The following is a 16,695-nucleotide window of genomic DNA, read 5'->3' as shown; positions in this document are numbered from 1 at the left end:
GTTGTACATGGTTTATTCTTATATGATCTTACTTTTGTATTACAGAAGCAAGCAAGTTGGTCATGTCATATGTCGCAGCAGTCTGTGGTAAAGGAGCTGAAGTTAATCAAGTGAAAGAACAACTTTTGCAGTCCAATCCAGTGCTGGAAGGTATGGTGTTTAGATTTATTATTCATGACAGTTTTTGAAATGTTCATTATTACCACGGACAGTGCTTTTTTTTTCCAAAAACATGATGCCTCATTTTCCCCATTCATAATCCTTTATGCATGTCATCTGTGGAAAAGTGATGTAACCCTGAAGAGGTCTGCTGATAAATTCTTTTTTTCTTCAAGCTTTGGTGCAGTGTAGCTCTCTCAGCTTTTCCATTTACATCTCCGTGATCAGAAGAAATGCTTGAGTTATTCTGTGTGTTTTATGAGCCATTACATCTTACATCACTTTCACTGTGGCTGATTGGGCATTGGTGGTGGGGGAGAACATATCTACTATCATTAATGCAGGATCAAACAGGATAATATTTTAACCAATCTAGAACTGTACTAAAACACTGCAATTTCATCTTAAGTAGTGATAGGAGAGTTTTGTACTCCCTGTCATGCCAAATCAGCAGGCTGAGCCTACCCACCTATACTTTCTCAAAGTATGGCCAAGTAGAATACAAGACAACAGATACTAGACAAAAAGCTTCTAGTGTAATTTAGCATTCAAGTTTAAGTAAATCAGGAAAGAAGGTCTCTTTAATCTGACGCGTTTCGCCTCTTACGGCTTCTTCAGGGGTAATGTAGAGAGCTTTTTTGTCTAGTTGCACTGATTATTTTGTCTAGGATGTTTATAGATGAACGTTTATTACTTTTACCATGTTGTTCAAGCTGTTACTGTAAACTGATCACTGTAAATGATAACTGTATCCACAGTGTAAATTCTGACATACCAGATGTAAACAGTTACACATAATAAATACCCTTTGGCCACATAAAACCCCTCCTGTCTCTCTCTCTATTTTTGATATTTTCTCTGTTAATTGCCTTTAATTATAAATTGATGTTGGTTCATGAATAGAGGTGGTAAAAGTGGGTATGTGCATCCTGACTTGTTTAGCAATTAGTTTATTTTACAGTAGACCTAAAAATTTTAAGTAGTTTGCTGTTCAGCAGTAAAACATTGAAAAAAAAATATAAGTTTTTCTGAACTAAAAGAATGTTTTTATTTTCATAGTTTTAGCTTTGAACAAATGTAAATTAAGTATAAATGTTTTAAATAAATCATTTAGAAATTCTGTTCATTTTCAAGAAACCATCTAACATCTTCATGGAGAAAATATGTGGGACATTAAACATTCAGTTATTTTTCCCTGTAGTGTTAACATTTTGCATATTTTAAACACTCAATGTTCAGTTTTAGTATTTCATTTATTTTGACGTTTGATACCCATTTTTATTTGTATTACCAGCTTTTGGAAATGCAAAAACTGTGAGGAATGACAACTCATCCAGATTTGTAAGTACCCAATTATGATAAAAATAGGTTTCAAAGATTGCCTGCACATAAACCTTTTATGTGGTAATACTTCAGAAAGGCATATTTTATTGGTCGTTTTAGGTCCTTAGAAGACCCTTTAAAGCACAAAATAGACCTATTGAAACAATTTGATGATATATTGTTATATGAGCTTCTCACATAAAACATCCTTTAACTATCTTTTTAATTCTCATTTTTTAGGGCAAATATATGGATATTGAGTTTGATTTTAAGGGTGATCCACTTGGCGGAGTTATAAGCAACTGTAAGTAAATAGGACTGACTGATGCCTAGTCATGTGTTCTGTTTATGGTCAATATGGGTACATATGTTTTTATAACCGTGTTATTATACACAGGCTTCAATGGTTTAAATTTATGTTATCTGTTACCTGAGGTAGGTTTACTGGCAAATAGAAACAAGGGCGATGCCAGCCTTGAACAATATTGGGAATGGGCCTCTTATAGCAGCATGGGATACTTTTCACTCCCAGAAGTATTTACCGGCATGGATAATTTTCCTGCATTGCAGTATTACATGCTTCGCAATATTCAGCATATCAATCTAGATTCGGTAAAGCACATATTAAATACAGTACTCTTGGATTTTGGTAACTAAATCAGGGTCACCCTTGCAAACAAATTGATATCTGAGCTCCCCACAGCTTTTCTTTGCAGATCTCAAGGTCTTTATAGAAAGTAATACCTGCTCTCCTTTGTCCTCTGATCTCAGTCAATAGTGTGGTTGACATGTTAATTCACAAGTTAACAGTGTTCATCCTCTTAAAATCAAGGACAAAAAACGATCAGATTTACGAACTATGCAGAAAATGTTAGGAATTTTCAGAATGCAACATGGCAGCCCCCATGCAACTTAGACAACACATTCTGCAGCTCTGTCCAGCAAGGTGAGCAGACCCTTAGTAACACAATGATATTAAAGTATGTAGAATGTGGCACAGATGGGATCAAATAAAGGAAAGTTTAGTTTCCTTTAAGCACTTTTTCAGTGCGTTAAAAGACCAATATAAAATCTGTTGATGGAAATAATACATTAAATCATGATAGTATTTATCATGTTATGCCTCCAAAAGTAACATTTAAAGTGAAAGATACATCTAGGTTTTATGTTGGCACTGACTGTGTTTCTTTCAGACTTCAACATTTTCAAAAAGCAATGGGTTTTTAGGTTCAATCATTTTTGGATCTGCTTGATGATATGCCATCTTCATAAATTACACGCCGTCTTTTCTCTGTCATGGTAGAAAACCCCAAAACAATTTTAAACCATCTCAATCGTCTCATTCTGTGTATTTTTAGTTCATTTCCTCTTCCTGGTCCAAGTTGCATACATGCCTGTTAAAAGAAAAAAAAAACCCTCTCAAATAAGTCAACGCCTTACCCTCATTTTAGTTTTTTTTAGAGAGTTGGTAAGTGTCGGAGAAAAAATAGAAAACACTTTTATTACATTGATTTTCTCACATACGCCGATTGTAAACTAGTAAAATATAGCAATAGTTAGTTTCTGCATGTTTCCTAATGAAGGGTCTAATGATAAAACCTAAAATGTGGGCTCCAGATTGGTTGTAGATGACTTATTCTACCATAGCAGTACCAAAGTATCACACAAAAACAACATTTCATTTCTTTTCCAAATCATATTGGTCTCTACAAATATATCCAAATATTTGTGTTAATACTGCTTACGAATTTTTACCATTAGTCACCTCACTATTTCTTTCACACCAGGTATAATATTAGACCCATCACAACTCTTAAACTGCATTCGTATTTTGGGTTTGCTTCCAAAGACTTAAAATGACAACCTGGGAAGTACAAATTCCAATCATTATTTCTTCTATGACAAGTTTCCTTTTAGTGATAACCTTACTGTCTATGTAAGTCAAATGGTTGTTTGGTGGACTGCAGGACCCTGACATCCGGTACATTAAAAATTTGGCAAGGCAGATGATTCATCCAATATTTTGATCATCTCCAACAAATATGTAAAGACAAGTAAAGTTAACTCTTCATGTGACTGGCCTTATAGATTAAAAAAAGGAAGATTTAACTACATACACCAAATAGTAGGTATTTATGTTATGTGAAAATAAATCTCACCTCAAATGAGCTTTGCAAAATCAGCTTATCTTTTTATATGTTACTGAACAAAAAAGATTGTCTTATGATTTGTGCAATTCTTAGAAGATCGCAGCTTGTTCAGGGACTTCTTACTGGCCATTGTTTTTTGAGACATCTTCTTGTGTAATGGCTACCCTAAAACTAAAGTGGAAACAAAACTTGCTACTTAGTAAATCAACTCTAGTAAGTTTTATAAGACACAAGTAACTGCTGACAAAGTTTGGGTGATCCATTGAAAGCTATGTGGGATAAAAATGGAAGATAAGAAATAGGAGGCATTTGGAGATGTTGTTTCCGATATCCTCCGTTGCTGTTTGATGCCAATTTCAGATCTGGGGAAGCTCTATAGACTTTAAGGATTATCTGAGCTTAAGTCTCATTTGTATCCCAAAGAAGCGGACATATAGCTTCCGCAAAACGTGTCTGTGTTCATTAAAACGAAGTATGAACTTTGCATGTCATTGTTTTTTGCTATGTAGCATTTTTTTTTTTAATAATAGTTTTTATTGAAAACATCATAATAACAGAAGTACAGGACATTCATATAAAAAATAGGTATTAGTTGTACTAGATAAATAGGAACATCCATCATATTAACAGGCATATGAATGTGTTTCCACACTAACATTTTTTTTTTGTTTTTTAATTTAACCAGGGATGGGGGAAAGGGATCACTGCCTAGTTGGTAGAACAGGGACAACTAATTAATTAAACAAAACCAAACAGAACAAATGCAATGTCTGCCTCCTTACCAAAGTACTAAAATCATAAGCTAGCTATATAAAAAATAAAGAAAACCTCGGAAACTTTAGGTATCATTTAAAGTTCTATAATCGTATCATGTCGAATGGCAGAAAAAAATCAATAAGATCATCTAATTGAGAAGTAGAGAATGTGTCTTTCAAAAAAGGCATCCAGGTATCAAAAAATCTTTGAGGATGCATGTCAAGATGCTGAGTAGCCTCTATTTTATCCTTTTTAAGAGAATGTAATAATTGAGTTAGTTGTAACATGGACAAAGCTATGGGGTCCAGCCATTGTTTCATAATACATTTTAGCTTTTTTTTTTTTAATGAATCAAATGTATGTATGGTTTTAACTATTTATGTATTCTTGAATAAGTTAAAAAGTATAAACTTTTATACTTTATTTAGTTTATTTTTTGTAAACTAAATCCAGAGCATGTGTCTTTTAAAGTCCCGTATTCGCCCAGAATATAAAAGCTTTCAAGGCTTTGATTATATTGTATGATTCAGAGTAATAGAAAAATTTGACAGAGTATTTCCTGGTTGGTTTCTAATGCTCTCAATTATTGTAGACAGACATGGCCTGAATGATTTGCAAAGAAGGCCTTGTCACTTCATTTTGCTAAGCTTATTACCTCTTGTTCACATTTTGAATTAAATAGACATTCCCTTGAAAGTTATATAGTAAAACTTTGCTGGCCTATTGAAAGTTTTAGTTCTGAAATATTACAAATTTAAATTCCAACCCCGTCTCTCTCTGTAATGCTCACCCTCTCTATTTCTCCAACACTCTGCACAGGGGCAGGGGAGAGGAAAATAAAATACTTTGAGTGAATCAGAGCTTAGCTGAATACTGTCGGTTTAACACGCATACAGAAGGGGAGAGCACAGGGATGAACTTGTTAATGTGTTGCTTCACCACCTCAACCAGGCTGTATTGCATCAGTCAAATGTAGTGTCTGTTGGAGTACCTGGATCACTAAATAGAATTGTAGATCTTACTGAAACAGTTTGTGCAGTTACTTGTACAGAGTGTTTATTTAGTTCAAGGAAAACTATTTTTTATAAATGTTTTTTCTATCAAATCTTGTAGGGTCACAGTATTATACACTGTAAAATGCAGTGAAAATGTGGAGCAGCTAAGCCTGAAGGATTTAATGTAAAAGATGTAGACTGAATTGTCTTGTCCATAGATAAAAGTGTCTGATATGTTGAGGAGGCACGTTTTGAAAAAATATACATATCTCATATTATATTTTATGACAGATTTTTTAGTAATCTCTCCGGTTTTTACTGATGGAGCTCAAGTTATTTAATGCATTTATGTACAATGTTGATGTTCCTGTCTTTTATTTTTCATACCAGTATCATCTCTTTCTAAAGTTTTTAAAAGGCTGCAGATATCCATTGATTCTTTTTTTAATTTGTATTTTTAAACTTTTCTATCTAGCTGCTTTTTTTTCCTTGATTATGTTTTGTGTATGTCTGTTATTTTTGTTATTAGTTTCTTACTGGCTATTGAAATTGTAGTAATGTTTAATGTTTTTGATATCTAGATCTCCTTGAAAAGTCCCGGGTTGTTAGACAGCCAAGAGGTGAAAGAAATTTCCACATATTTTATCAGTTGCTGTCTGGGGCTTCTGAAGATCTTCTCAGTAAGTATTGCAACACTATGAAAATCCTTTCATTTGAAAAGAAAAGTTTAAATTCTCTGCTCCAATGACCATTTCATTTGGCTTTATATCCAGATCACATGTTGCTCAGGGCACAAGTGAATTTATGAAATTTCCTGACTTGCTATTAGATAACACTAGATATAAAACACTGCCCTCTTAATTTGTGTTTTATTTTTTTTTATAATGTTTCATTTCTCTTCAGTGCTGCCCATTATAATGAATCACTAATTTCCTAGGTAAACTGAAACTTGACCGTGATTTCAACAAATACAGCTATCTCAGCCTGGATTCTGCTAAAGTGAATGGTGTGGATGATGCCTCAAACTTCAACACTGTCCGGGTAAGAGAAGAGAAAAGCAGAAAAACATTAGCAATGAACTCCCTTTATCCTGCACAATACATTTATTTTTTATGAGAATGGATAAAGTAATTAAGGGGGTTTAGTGAGGTCAAACAGTGGTTAATGGTTCCACAGCCAGCATGGTTCATTGGCAATATCTTTACTTGTATTACCAGTCTCTAGGGCAGGGGTTGTCAAACTTTTATGGTCACTAGGCCGTTTCAGGGGTGGGTGGGAGCACACTAGGCCGGAGTCCCGCCCTAATGGCTTAGCCCACCACCAGTGAACGCCCCCTAAAGGTAAATCCCTCTCCTCCATATACATTGCGGAGGGAAGGGATTTACCTTCAGGGAGCGTTCCCTATTTACTGCGGCGGTGGAAGTATCAGCGCCGGCCATGGTAAATAGAGGAGCAAAGAGACACCAGGGCTCCGCCAGTTCCTAATGCCCCCTGGCAGATCTGGCCTGCATTAGGCCAGATCGGCCAAAGGGCGTTAGGCCTGTAACGAACTACCGTCTGGGCCGTGTCTGGTCTAAAGGCCGGAGTTTGGCGACCCCTGCTCTAGGGGGAAATCCATGTCTTCTTATTATATTTTTTACTACTTACTATCAGGAAGCAATAACAAAGCTCATATTTCTGCCACTGTATAACTCTTTTACATTTTGTGCTTACAAATGGTACAAGAAGTTGGCATTTATAACTGTTCTGTACCATTAAACTTGGTGCCACTCACAGAGAATTGGAAAATGACTAAGATACTTGGCTGCATACACTCTTTACCTAATTTTACTACCTGCGAGTTTTAATACTTAAACAGCTTGGATATTTGATAATATATAAGGTAAACTACTGAATGTACTTTATACCAATCAGGCTTATTTTACCAGGGGGCCCTTTACTAGGAACACCTTACTACTCTTTGCTTAGCCACTTGAAAGGAAGGGAAAACTTAGAACTTCTGCTTATGGAGGAGCATGTGGAAATTTCTTTCCTCCCACTAACCAGTTCCTATACTTGGCAACTTGTCACATGGTGTGAAGAGAAAATCCTCATCACTGTATGATTTCCAAGTTGCTTCTCCTAACTCCAGTGGGATAAGGAAGAAGAAAGACCAGAATAAATGGCTGTGGTGGGTGGTGTTTAAGTGAACCTGTTGCTTTCCTCTGCATTGCAAAACACAGGTTCGCTTTAGGGCACAGTTCTAAAATATAAGTAGGTTAGTTGAAAATTGTATGAGATTTCCACTGTAAGTTTTCAGAGTCCAAGGATTCCTGGAAAATATTGTAATCTGTTACATTTGGCCCACACATTTTGGCGTAGGTAGCTTTTCGGCACCGATAATTTAACACATTAAACCAAAGCATTGCCCTAATTCATGTATTGCAGTAGAGATTAGTTTCTTGGTATATTGTAACTGTTAAGGACATTTAAAATTTGGCGAAAAATACATATTTATTAGGAAATAGAGCTTATTAAACATATAACTAAAAAGAAAAAAAACATTTAACAGCTTTATATACAACATAACTTAAGTTGTTCCATGTGCATGGTTTGACTTGGTTAGAGGCTCCAATTTTTAAGAAAGTGACATCACAGAAAGTCATCAAATTTCCATGTTCCTCCAAGCTCTCTCTATGGTAACTTAGCTCCCTCTCCTCTCCCCTTATCTCCAATTCCTGTTTACCAATAACTAAGAGAAAATTTTCATTCAAAATGCATGACGGTTTAAACTCATCCCCTCGCTTCCTGTACTGGTGACAACACAAAAAGTTAGCAGAATCTCTTTACAAACACAGGAACAGAAACAAACAGAATATGTACCTCTGAGTTGGGGTTTACGGCCGTGGTTGCACTGGTAGTTTAATTATTTAGCGTCTGAGAGATAGATCTACTTGTTGGCCATAATCTAATTTCCAGCATACTAATTCAGTGCGCTACAAGTGGGGTTACTGTCAGCAGTTCAGGTAAAGGTTTGTTATTTCAGTTTTGGGGTTAGGTTTAGTTTGGGTTTAAGAGAAAGGTATTTATCATTTTAGGACTTATTAAGACCTGCAGGTAATACCTCTCCTGGACGTCTACTATACACATCTAGATGTCCAGGTTAATACATGTGCAACTGCCTGTATAAGTCATTTTGACCATTTATTTGAAGCCTAGTTAAAAAAACAAACAAAAAACTAGGCACTTTGCGTCAAAAAATGCCCGCACAAGCCTTTCGAGCTGGTTTTAACACTTTCCAATCGTGTCCTTGGAGGTCTCAGAGGTGGCAGATCGTCCCTGGATGCTGAATTGAGCTTCCTGAAAACTGAATAGAAATGCTACCGCCTTCTGCCACCTATCAAATGAAGGATAATGAACTGCCACATTCAGTCCCATGTTAACTGTTTTTATGCAGTTTTTTGAGCAGTAAAACAACTCAAAAGTTCCTAAAAAAACTCAGGTCTGAACAAGCCTATAGTGCACCTTTTCAGGTATAAACAGTTTTTGTAAAAATTAAATCTTTGTAATAAATTAAATCTGAAATAATAAATTGTAATGGTTTGGTTGTTAGTAGTATACTCATGTGGAGAAGATGGTTTAACTTAAAGTGCAATTTCAACACTGTTTTCTGTGCTTAAATGTAAATGGCATGATGTTAACTTTGTTTTCTTCTTCCAGAATGCTATGCAGATAGTAGGTTTTATGGAACATGAAACACAGTGTGTTTTGGAAGTTATAGCTGCTGTATTAAAACTGGGGAACATCGAGTTTAAGCCAGAATCTCGTGTCAATGGCCTGGATGAAAGCAAAATTAAGGACAAAAATGGTAAGGACACAGAGCGAGCTTTGTTATACTTTGACCATTTAATGATTTAAGCATAAAAATGTGACCTATAAACAAGCAGACATTATTGTAGATTCAAATGATACATTACAAGCATTACTTCCTGGAAAAGAACTCATGGTAATATTTCTTCAAACAAGCACATTATTTGACTTTTTGCCTGATTTTGCTATCCTAAAAAGCGTGCTGTATTTGCCTTTATTTGGTAGCTGAAAAGACATAGGATGTGGTCGTCAGCTATTCATTTTCCAGATGATCGCTACATAACCACAGAAATAAGGCTAGCCACAGGAAAGAATGTTCTGTAATGTCGAGGCTTGCATTTGTGGAAATGCAGCAGTAGCTAGTCTGCCACATTACAAGGTGAATACAGTCCGAGAACAGCTGGAATTTAAAAGTTAAGTACAGTAAAGCTAAACTCCCAGCAGATAAATGTATGCGTCTTTAGATAAATTATTAAATGTATTTTAAAATTCACTAATCCATGAAAGTTTATTCCCACTCATTCATTCTCCGAAAATCATTAGCTGATCATTAGGCAGATGAAAGAAATGCCCCTCTTTAAAGTAAGATAAATTAGAAGCATGCAAAAGCATTTAAGATTCTTAGGCAAACATGATTTGAGAATTTGGTGATTGTGTAAGATTAATCACTCCTATGTGTGTAGCTTACATCATAGCAATCAATATGTTTGATCATAAAACTATCTGTTGCTGGAAGTCTGTTCCAATCATCAACGTAGCTCTGCTCTAATTATGTGACCCAGGAAGAGATTCAGTCTGTCACTGGCAAGAGATTAAAATTTTCTGGAGGTTTATGCCCAAGATGTCCAATTTTGTCACCCATTTACTTATATATATGATTTCTATGGTAAGACTGTCTTACCCCAACTGTTCTATTGCAGCATCTGTAAGTGTAAATTATACTAAACTTGCACAGGTAGGACGTAGATTAACATACAGAAAAAATGACAGCTTTTAGAGAATGCTCAGTCAACAGTTTTGTTAATTGGTGGACCCAATTAGTGATATTTTTTATCATTTAAAGTTCTAACAAGTTTGTTACTGACAATCATTTTTAGTTGTGTATATGTGGTAAGATGCATAATTCATATGCTATATTATATTTTTTCACCACATTGCTTCAGATCTATTTAAGAATTAGAAGTCTCCACAAAAAGAAATGCTATAAAGTGCATATTAATATCAAAATGTTTCAAACTTTGGAACACATGGTACCTCTGTCATACTTTATTAATGACTTGCCACATTTTAGTACTGAGTTTCGGACAGGACATAAAATATAATGTTCCTTATTTCATACAATTGACATACCCAAAACCATAAAGCATTTGCTGGAAATAATATCTTTATCCACTTGAACCAACATGCATAAGTTGGGTTGTTCTTAAAAGCAATAGTAGATGAAGAGTCATTTGTCCAGTTTTATTGAAAATGGCAGTCACTTTTTCTTTGGTTTAAACACTAAAGCACATTTTAAATATTCAAGAAATTAATAAATGGATAACTTTCTCCTTATATCCTTTCTTCTCTCTCTGCACTGTGCTAAAATATGTTTATTGTTAAACTCACTTCACATGGTTAACTATTTTCTTCTATCACAATCTCCTGTTTGAAATGTATTTGTTTCTTTATTCACAAATAATCAAATCCTTCAAAGTATTTCATATGTAACTGGAATTTCTTCATTTTATTTTTTTTCTTGATTCAACAGAATTGAAGGAAATCTGTGAGTTGATTGGCATTGATCAGAGTGTGTTGGAACGAGCCTTCAGTTTCCGGACAGTAGAAGCCAAACAAGAAAAGGTCTCCACAACACTCAATGTTTCCCAGGTTAGTAGATACATTGATTTATTTACTATTAGTCAGAGCCAGCTTAAAATCCTTTTGCTTGCAGATGGTCCATGTGGCTTGTGGTACAAAGATTTGCGTTGCATATTTTACTGGAATAGAGTTTTAAAATTTTAGAGGAGAAAATTTTAGAATACTAGACATACAGCAATAATTCTACCTTGAACAAGCATTCAGCACCAGCAACATTTAACAGAAAAGTCAACTTTATCATTTTGTGAGTGGTGGGAAAACAAGCTTACATTAGACAAATAACACAATTTACATTAACAGAATTACAGAAACAGTAATATAGGGGGCTGGTTGATGCCAGTATGTGTATAGCATTATTTAAATAAATTGGTCAGGTATCTGTATGTGTGTTACAGCACTAGTGAGAAGAGAACCTGACCATACAAATTCTAATAACCTACTAATATCAAGCTGATTTATTGATCTGATATGTTTTTCTGAAACCATAGAAAAGACTATGCATTGTTAACCATGTGTAAAGGTCAGGTTGATTAGCAAATGTTTACTGCATTGCTACTGAAACAGTGTGTGTGTTTTTATATATATATATATTAAGTAAAATTACACCCTTCTTTTCTATGGATACCAGTCTGAAGCACCAAACACATGGAATAATATTACCATTTTTAACATGTTGACCAATGACACTCTCTTATAGAATATTCCTCTTTTTGCAGAAAAATATTGCCATAAGATATTACCTCCTATGATGCCATGATCCAGTATTACTTTATAAAATCATTCACAGAGTATTATTAGTAGAGGCTAAGCCTACAACTCTCCTGTCTATACTTCCTGCACTATATTCAACTGGCAGTGTGATCTTGCTTACCTGCTGCCTTAAAAAATTGATAGGGATGTTATGTAAATGCTAAATAGGAACAAAATGCAATGATTTCCGAATTATGGTTATTCAAACCCTATATTAAAGTTAATAGTATAAACACAACATTTTATTATTATTATTAAACAGTATTTATATAGCGCCAACGCAGCACTGTACATTAAATAGGGGTTGCAAATGACAGACTAAAACAGACAGTGATACAGGAGGAGAGGACCCTGCCCCGAAGAGCTTACAATCTAGTAGGTGGGGAATTTACACACTATAGGAGGGGGATAACATATGTTGTTTCACATACTGTTTCTGCAAACTGTTACTACTTATTAGGGCACACAGTATTTTTTCCAGCATTTTTTTTTCTGTGTAAAGGTAAAGGTGTATTGTGGCAGAGACCAGCTTTACCCAAGTCATGTTTCCATTTTGTAGATGCTGGCATGCTCTAGCCTTCTAGTTGCTCCAAGAACTCCAGCGGGTAGGATAGCCTTATGATAAAAGATATACAGAACCGTACAGTCCAGTAAACTTATTTATGCTTTGTCTTTTAGGCTTATTATGCTCGTGATGCACTGGCTAAAAACATGTACAGCAGACTGTTTTCATGGCTTGTCAACAGAATAAATGAGAGTATTAAGGTAAGATTCATTTTGTATAGTTTATTTATTTTAATATAGTTAAGGGAATACACATTTGGTGTTGTAATGCTTACCTAATATTAATATTGATAGGGATTTTATTATTCAGAGTATGTTCTTCTAAAGCAGTTTAAGTTTAAGTGTCCTCTTATGCACATATTTGTTTTAGAAAAACTGTAAACAAAGAATGGCAACATTAGTATACTTTTGTTAAGAATATTGACATCATCTTAGCCACATACAGTGTACATCTACAAAAACTCCAAAGTCAATAGATATACTAATAAAAGAGAACACCATGATTGTAAACATATTTAGAGGTTATAGTTATGTTGTCAGTTGCAGACATCTCTCTGGCTACCATTTGGAGCCCTACTGCTGTACACTACCCACAGGCATGTTCATCGTGCAGTGAGTGATCTTAGTAATGCCACTTTACAGTGTACATATTGTGGTAGATGGCTTTAGAGACGTGTTCATCTTGCTTCCCTACAAACACCAAATGTTAAGATGCCCTTTTGTAAGGCTCCACCCATTGTCAGAATTATTTAGGGTGATAGCATTTCCAGAAGGTGCCATGGAAGTTGACATGAGATCAGAGGTTATATTTAATTGTACAGACCACCAGAAAAGAGGGTGGAAAGATAGTTAATGAATAACCCTGGAACTGTACAGAGTCTTATGATAGAGTAATAGTATCTGGAGTATGACGAACCCTGTGTTTTTTTTCTGATGGAGTGGATGTTGCTCATCTTAGTGTATCAACTACCATTTTTCTAAAACACATTGAATCTAAATTTATGTATGTAATTACACACCTTTCTCCTTTCTTTTTTTTCTAGGCACAGAGTAAAGTCAGAAAGAAGGTTATGGGGGTTTTGGATATCTATGGCTTTGAAATATTTGAGGTAAGGGTTTTTTTTTCTCCAGAAATTTCTATAATTTGTATTCTTTGTGGTAGCAGTAATTTCAAATACTTTACATTTTTCTTACAAATTGTTTACAAATAAGAATGGGATGTTGCATGGGTGCTAGTGCCAGACAGGCTGGTATGAGTGTTTAAGTAATCTGATATGCTGGGAGCATCAATTGAGTTCAGAGGAGAAAAACCCGAAGAGCTTACAATCTAGGTGGTGGGGGAATTTCTCACACAATACGAGGGGAGATATGTAGTGGTAGGAAGTAGTGACGGTTTCAAAAGACAGAAGAAGATTGGTAGGCAGGTAGTAGAAGGTAGTTTGAAAAAAATGCCCTTTTAAATGAGCAGAAAGTAGGAGCAAGCCGAATAGGACAAGGAAGACCATTCTAGAGAGATGGATGGTACAGAATTTGACATCAACAATCTGAAAGCATCTTATCAACAGCTCAAATCAAAACAATTTCTTCATGGCAATGAGTTCACTATACAAAACTGACCTTCATAGTCACCAGATCTCAATCCATTAGAGCACCTTAGACATTTGATGGAACAGGAGATTTGCATAATGGATGTACAGCTGACAAATTTGCAGCAACTACTTATTGTTAGTCAGTTTGGACCAAAATCCTTTGGTCCAAATGTTTCCAGAACCTTGATAAATCTATGCCACAAGGAAATAGGGCAGTGAAGGGAAAGCCTTGTACAAGCAAGTGTCTGGTAAGTGAAGATTCTATAAAATTGCAGCTTGATTTAGGAATTAATATTAAAATTATTAATAAACAGGATTTATAAAGCGCCAACATATTACACAGCGCTGTACCATAAACAGGGAATTCCACCCTTACTGTTCAAAATTACATTTAAGACTGTGAAAAACCTCCACTGGCAGTTTATGCATCCTTCGAAATACAACAGGCGAATATATGGCTTTTACTAGAGAATGCTCTGTGTGTTAAATACCAAGTTTGCAGTCATTTATATGGGTTCCTTTCATAGTGGTTCATGAACATGTACAGCATACAGTGTTTGTTTTATTTTATAAACTAGGGCAAGTTGGTTCAAGTACCTTTCCTGCTCTTTAAAGAAGCATACATTCTTTTTTCTGTGCAGACCGTGTAGAAGGATTCTCTAGAATGTTCTGTAAAACCTTCTGTTTGGATATAATGTTTATTTACAGATTAGATTAAAAAAATAAATAATGCATTTTTAATTTTTAACAACTGGAGCAGATAAGTGCCTATGTTGGATGAGGAAATAGCCCCTACATCACCTTGATGGCATCACATAAACTGTAATAGCTACATTGGTGTGTACAGACCCCTCACATATTGTCCATGGCTGTCTTGCATAAGTGCAATGGGGAATAAATCAGGAAACTGTGCTGTTTCATTGGACAAATCTTTTGTCAGATACTTTAGAATTTATGTGCAATTAATGCAAGATGCCCTGACTTCCACATACTGTGTGGGTGCAGAAGACAAAGCATGTGGCTTAAAAAATGAAAAAAAAAATTAACCTTTTCAAGCATTATTTTTATTATCCAGTATTGATATAATATGACATATTACGCAGCATTTTACAAAGTCCATAGCTGTCCCTCAAGGGGGCTCACAAACAGTCTAATAATGTGCATGACCGGGTACCACTTACTCTCCCTATTAACAGTAAGGGTGGTTGCCAATGATATACATGCTACTCCAAGGGGCCTTTCTGGTGGAATCTTCATGACCCTAGCTGTGTAAACTGTGACAATGGAAAACAAGGTTATAAATCTGGGTAATAAAAGATGTCTGTCACTGAAAAACAAAGCATAAGGGCTTCTTTAATTAGGTGGTGGCTTCTGGCTGGCATTCTGTTTGATCTAGCTGTGTGTGCATACTTGGTGAAATGAATGTGTGTAGGGTGAAGTGGAGGCAGCAAGCTTATGTCAGCAGAAAACATTCTTTAGTTGTGCTGAGCAAGGGAGATGAGAGCAGATTATTTCATGCAGTACCAGGGTCTCATCCTGATTCACACATCATACACTAGAAATCAACTTGGCACAGATCTAAAATGTTTATTTCTTTTTGAAGAACTGAACACTGATAAGAGCTTCATCTGAGCTACAGTATTGATTCATTTCACCTAGCTGTTATGTAATAGATGTTTCCTAAAAAAATAAAAATGTCTTTGTATTTTCTGGCCTAAATGCAAATGGATTTTGTAATTTTCCCCGTCTAGAATAAACTCTGGGGATAGGAGGTTTTCAAGTTTTCCACTAACTTCTAAACACTTTGAACATATTTAGTCAAGTGCGATAGTTGAAAATGTTTTTAACCATTTTAGTTCTCACACCTAAACATAGACCTAGACCAGAAAACAAAATCTTAGATTATTGCAATGGGCATATTTATTCAGCATTAACTTTGCTAGCACCTAATATGAAAAGATAATACAGTAGTAGTTTTTTTTAGATATAAAATAAACAAATAAAAAATGACTTGAATTAACTTTGAATATTTTTTTTCTTTTAAGGTTACTGTAAAAAAGCATTGAAAAATTATTTACAAATTGAAAATAAAAGTATTTCATCTGAATTATGAGTGTTAAAATACATTTTAAAAAAGTTTAAATATTAACAAAACAAAAAAAAACCAGCAGGAATAAAAAAATAGCCAAGAGAAGGAGTAAATAATGGCTGATAGGAAAAAGCTAAGAATAACTGTGTATGTTGATTGTGGTGATTAATGATGTTGGTGTGGTTTGTTTACAAATGTATAATAACATCATTTTATTATCTTTTACTGATATAAAGTAGTTAACGTAGGACCATTGTTCTGTTGAATGACTTTTTTGTGAACATTTTCAAGGAAAACAGTTTTGAGCAGTTTATCATCAACTACTGCAATGAGAAGTTGCAACAGATCTTTATTGAGTTGACTCTGAAGGAAGAACAAGAAGAATACATACGAGAGGTAACAATCACACTGTATCTTTATGGACAAAGGATTTTGTAAAATGACACATGCATATATATATACATTATAAAAAACAAGTTTATAAAAAAACTACCAACAGATGCAACCACTTTCTGATGATTATCTGGTCATTAGTTTAAATTGCCATTTTGTTATGTAGTAGGTCCGATATACTGTAAAGTACTTTTAGGAACACACAGAACCTTTGATAT

General features: G+C 34.9%; 1 protein-coding gene across 1 annotated transcript in view; it reads left to right on the top strand.

Annotated features, from left to right (window-relative positions):
- The window catches only part of MYO1B (myosin IB), a 117,341-nt gene that overhangs the window by 71,531 nt on the left and 29,115 nt on the right, over nt 1-16,695 (top strand). The window contains exons 5-14 of the mRNA XM_072419158.1: nt 46-150; nt 1,454-1,500; nt 1,723-1,786; nt 5,965-6,063; nt 6,321-6,424; nt 9,083-9,230; nt 10,983-11,101; nt 12,521-12,607; nt 13,450-13,515; nt 16,376-16,480. Coding sequence (XP_072275259.1) covers nt 46-150; nt 1,454-1,500; nt 1,723-1,786; nt 5,965-6,063; nt 6,321-6,424; nt 9,083-9,230; nt 10,983-11,101; nt 12,521-12,607; nt 13,450-13,515; nt 16,376-16,480 — 944 coding nt within the window. The remainder of the gene's footprint in view (nt 1-45; nt 151-1,453; nt 1,501-1,722; nt 1,787-5,964; nt 6,064-6,320; nt 6,425-9,082; nt 9,231-10,982; nt 11,102-12,520; nt 12,608-13,449; nt 13,516-16,375; nt 16,481-16,695) is intronic.

Source organism: Pyxicephalus adspersus, chromosome 7 (genome assembly GCF_032062135.1).
Source record: "Pyxicephalus adspersus chromosome 7, UCB_Pads_2.0, whole genome shotgun sequence".
In the NCBI taxonomy this organism is placed as follows: domain Eukaryota; kingdom Metazoa; phylum Chordata; class Amphibia; order Anura; family Pyxicephalidae; genus Pyxicephalus; species Pyxicephalus adspersus.
Note: the sequence above shows the minus strand (reverse complement) of the source record. Positions and strands in the feature narration are given on the sequence as shown.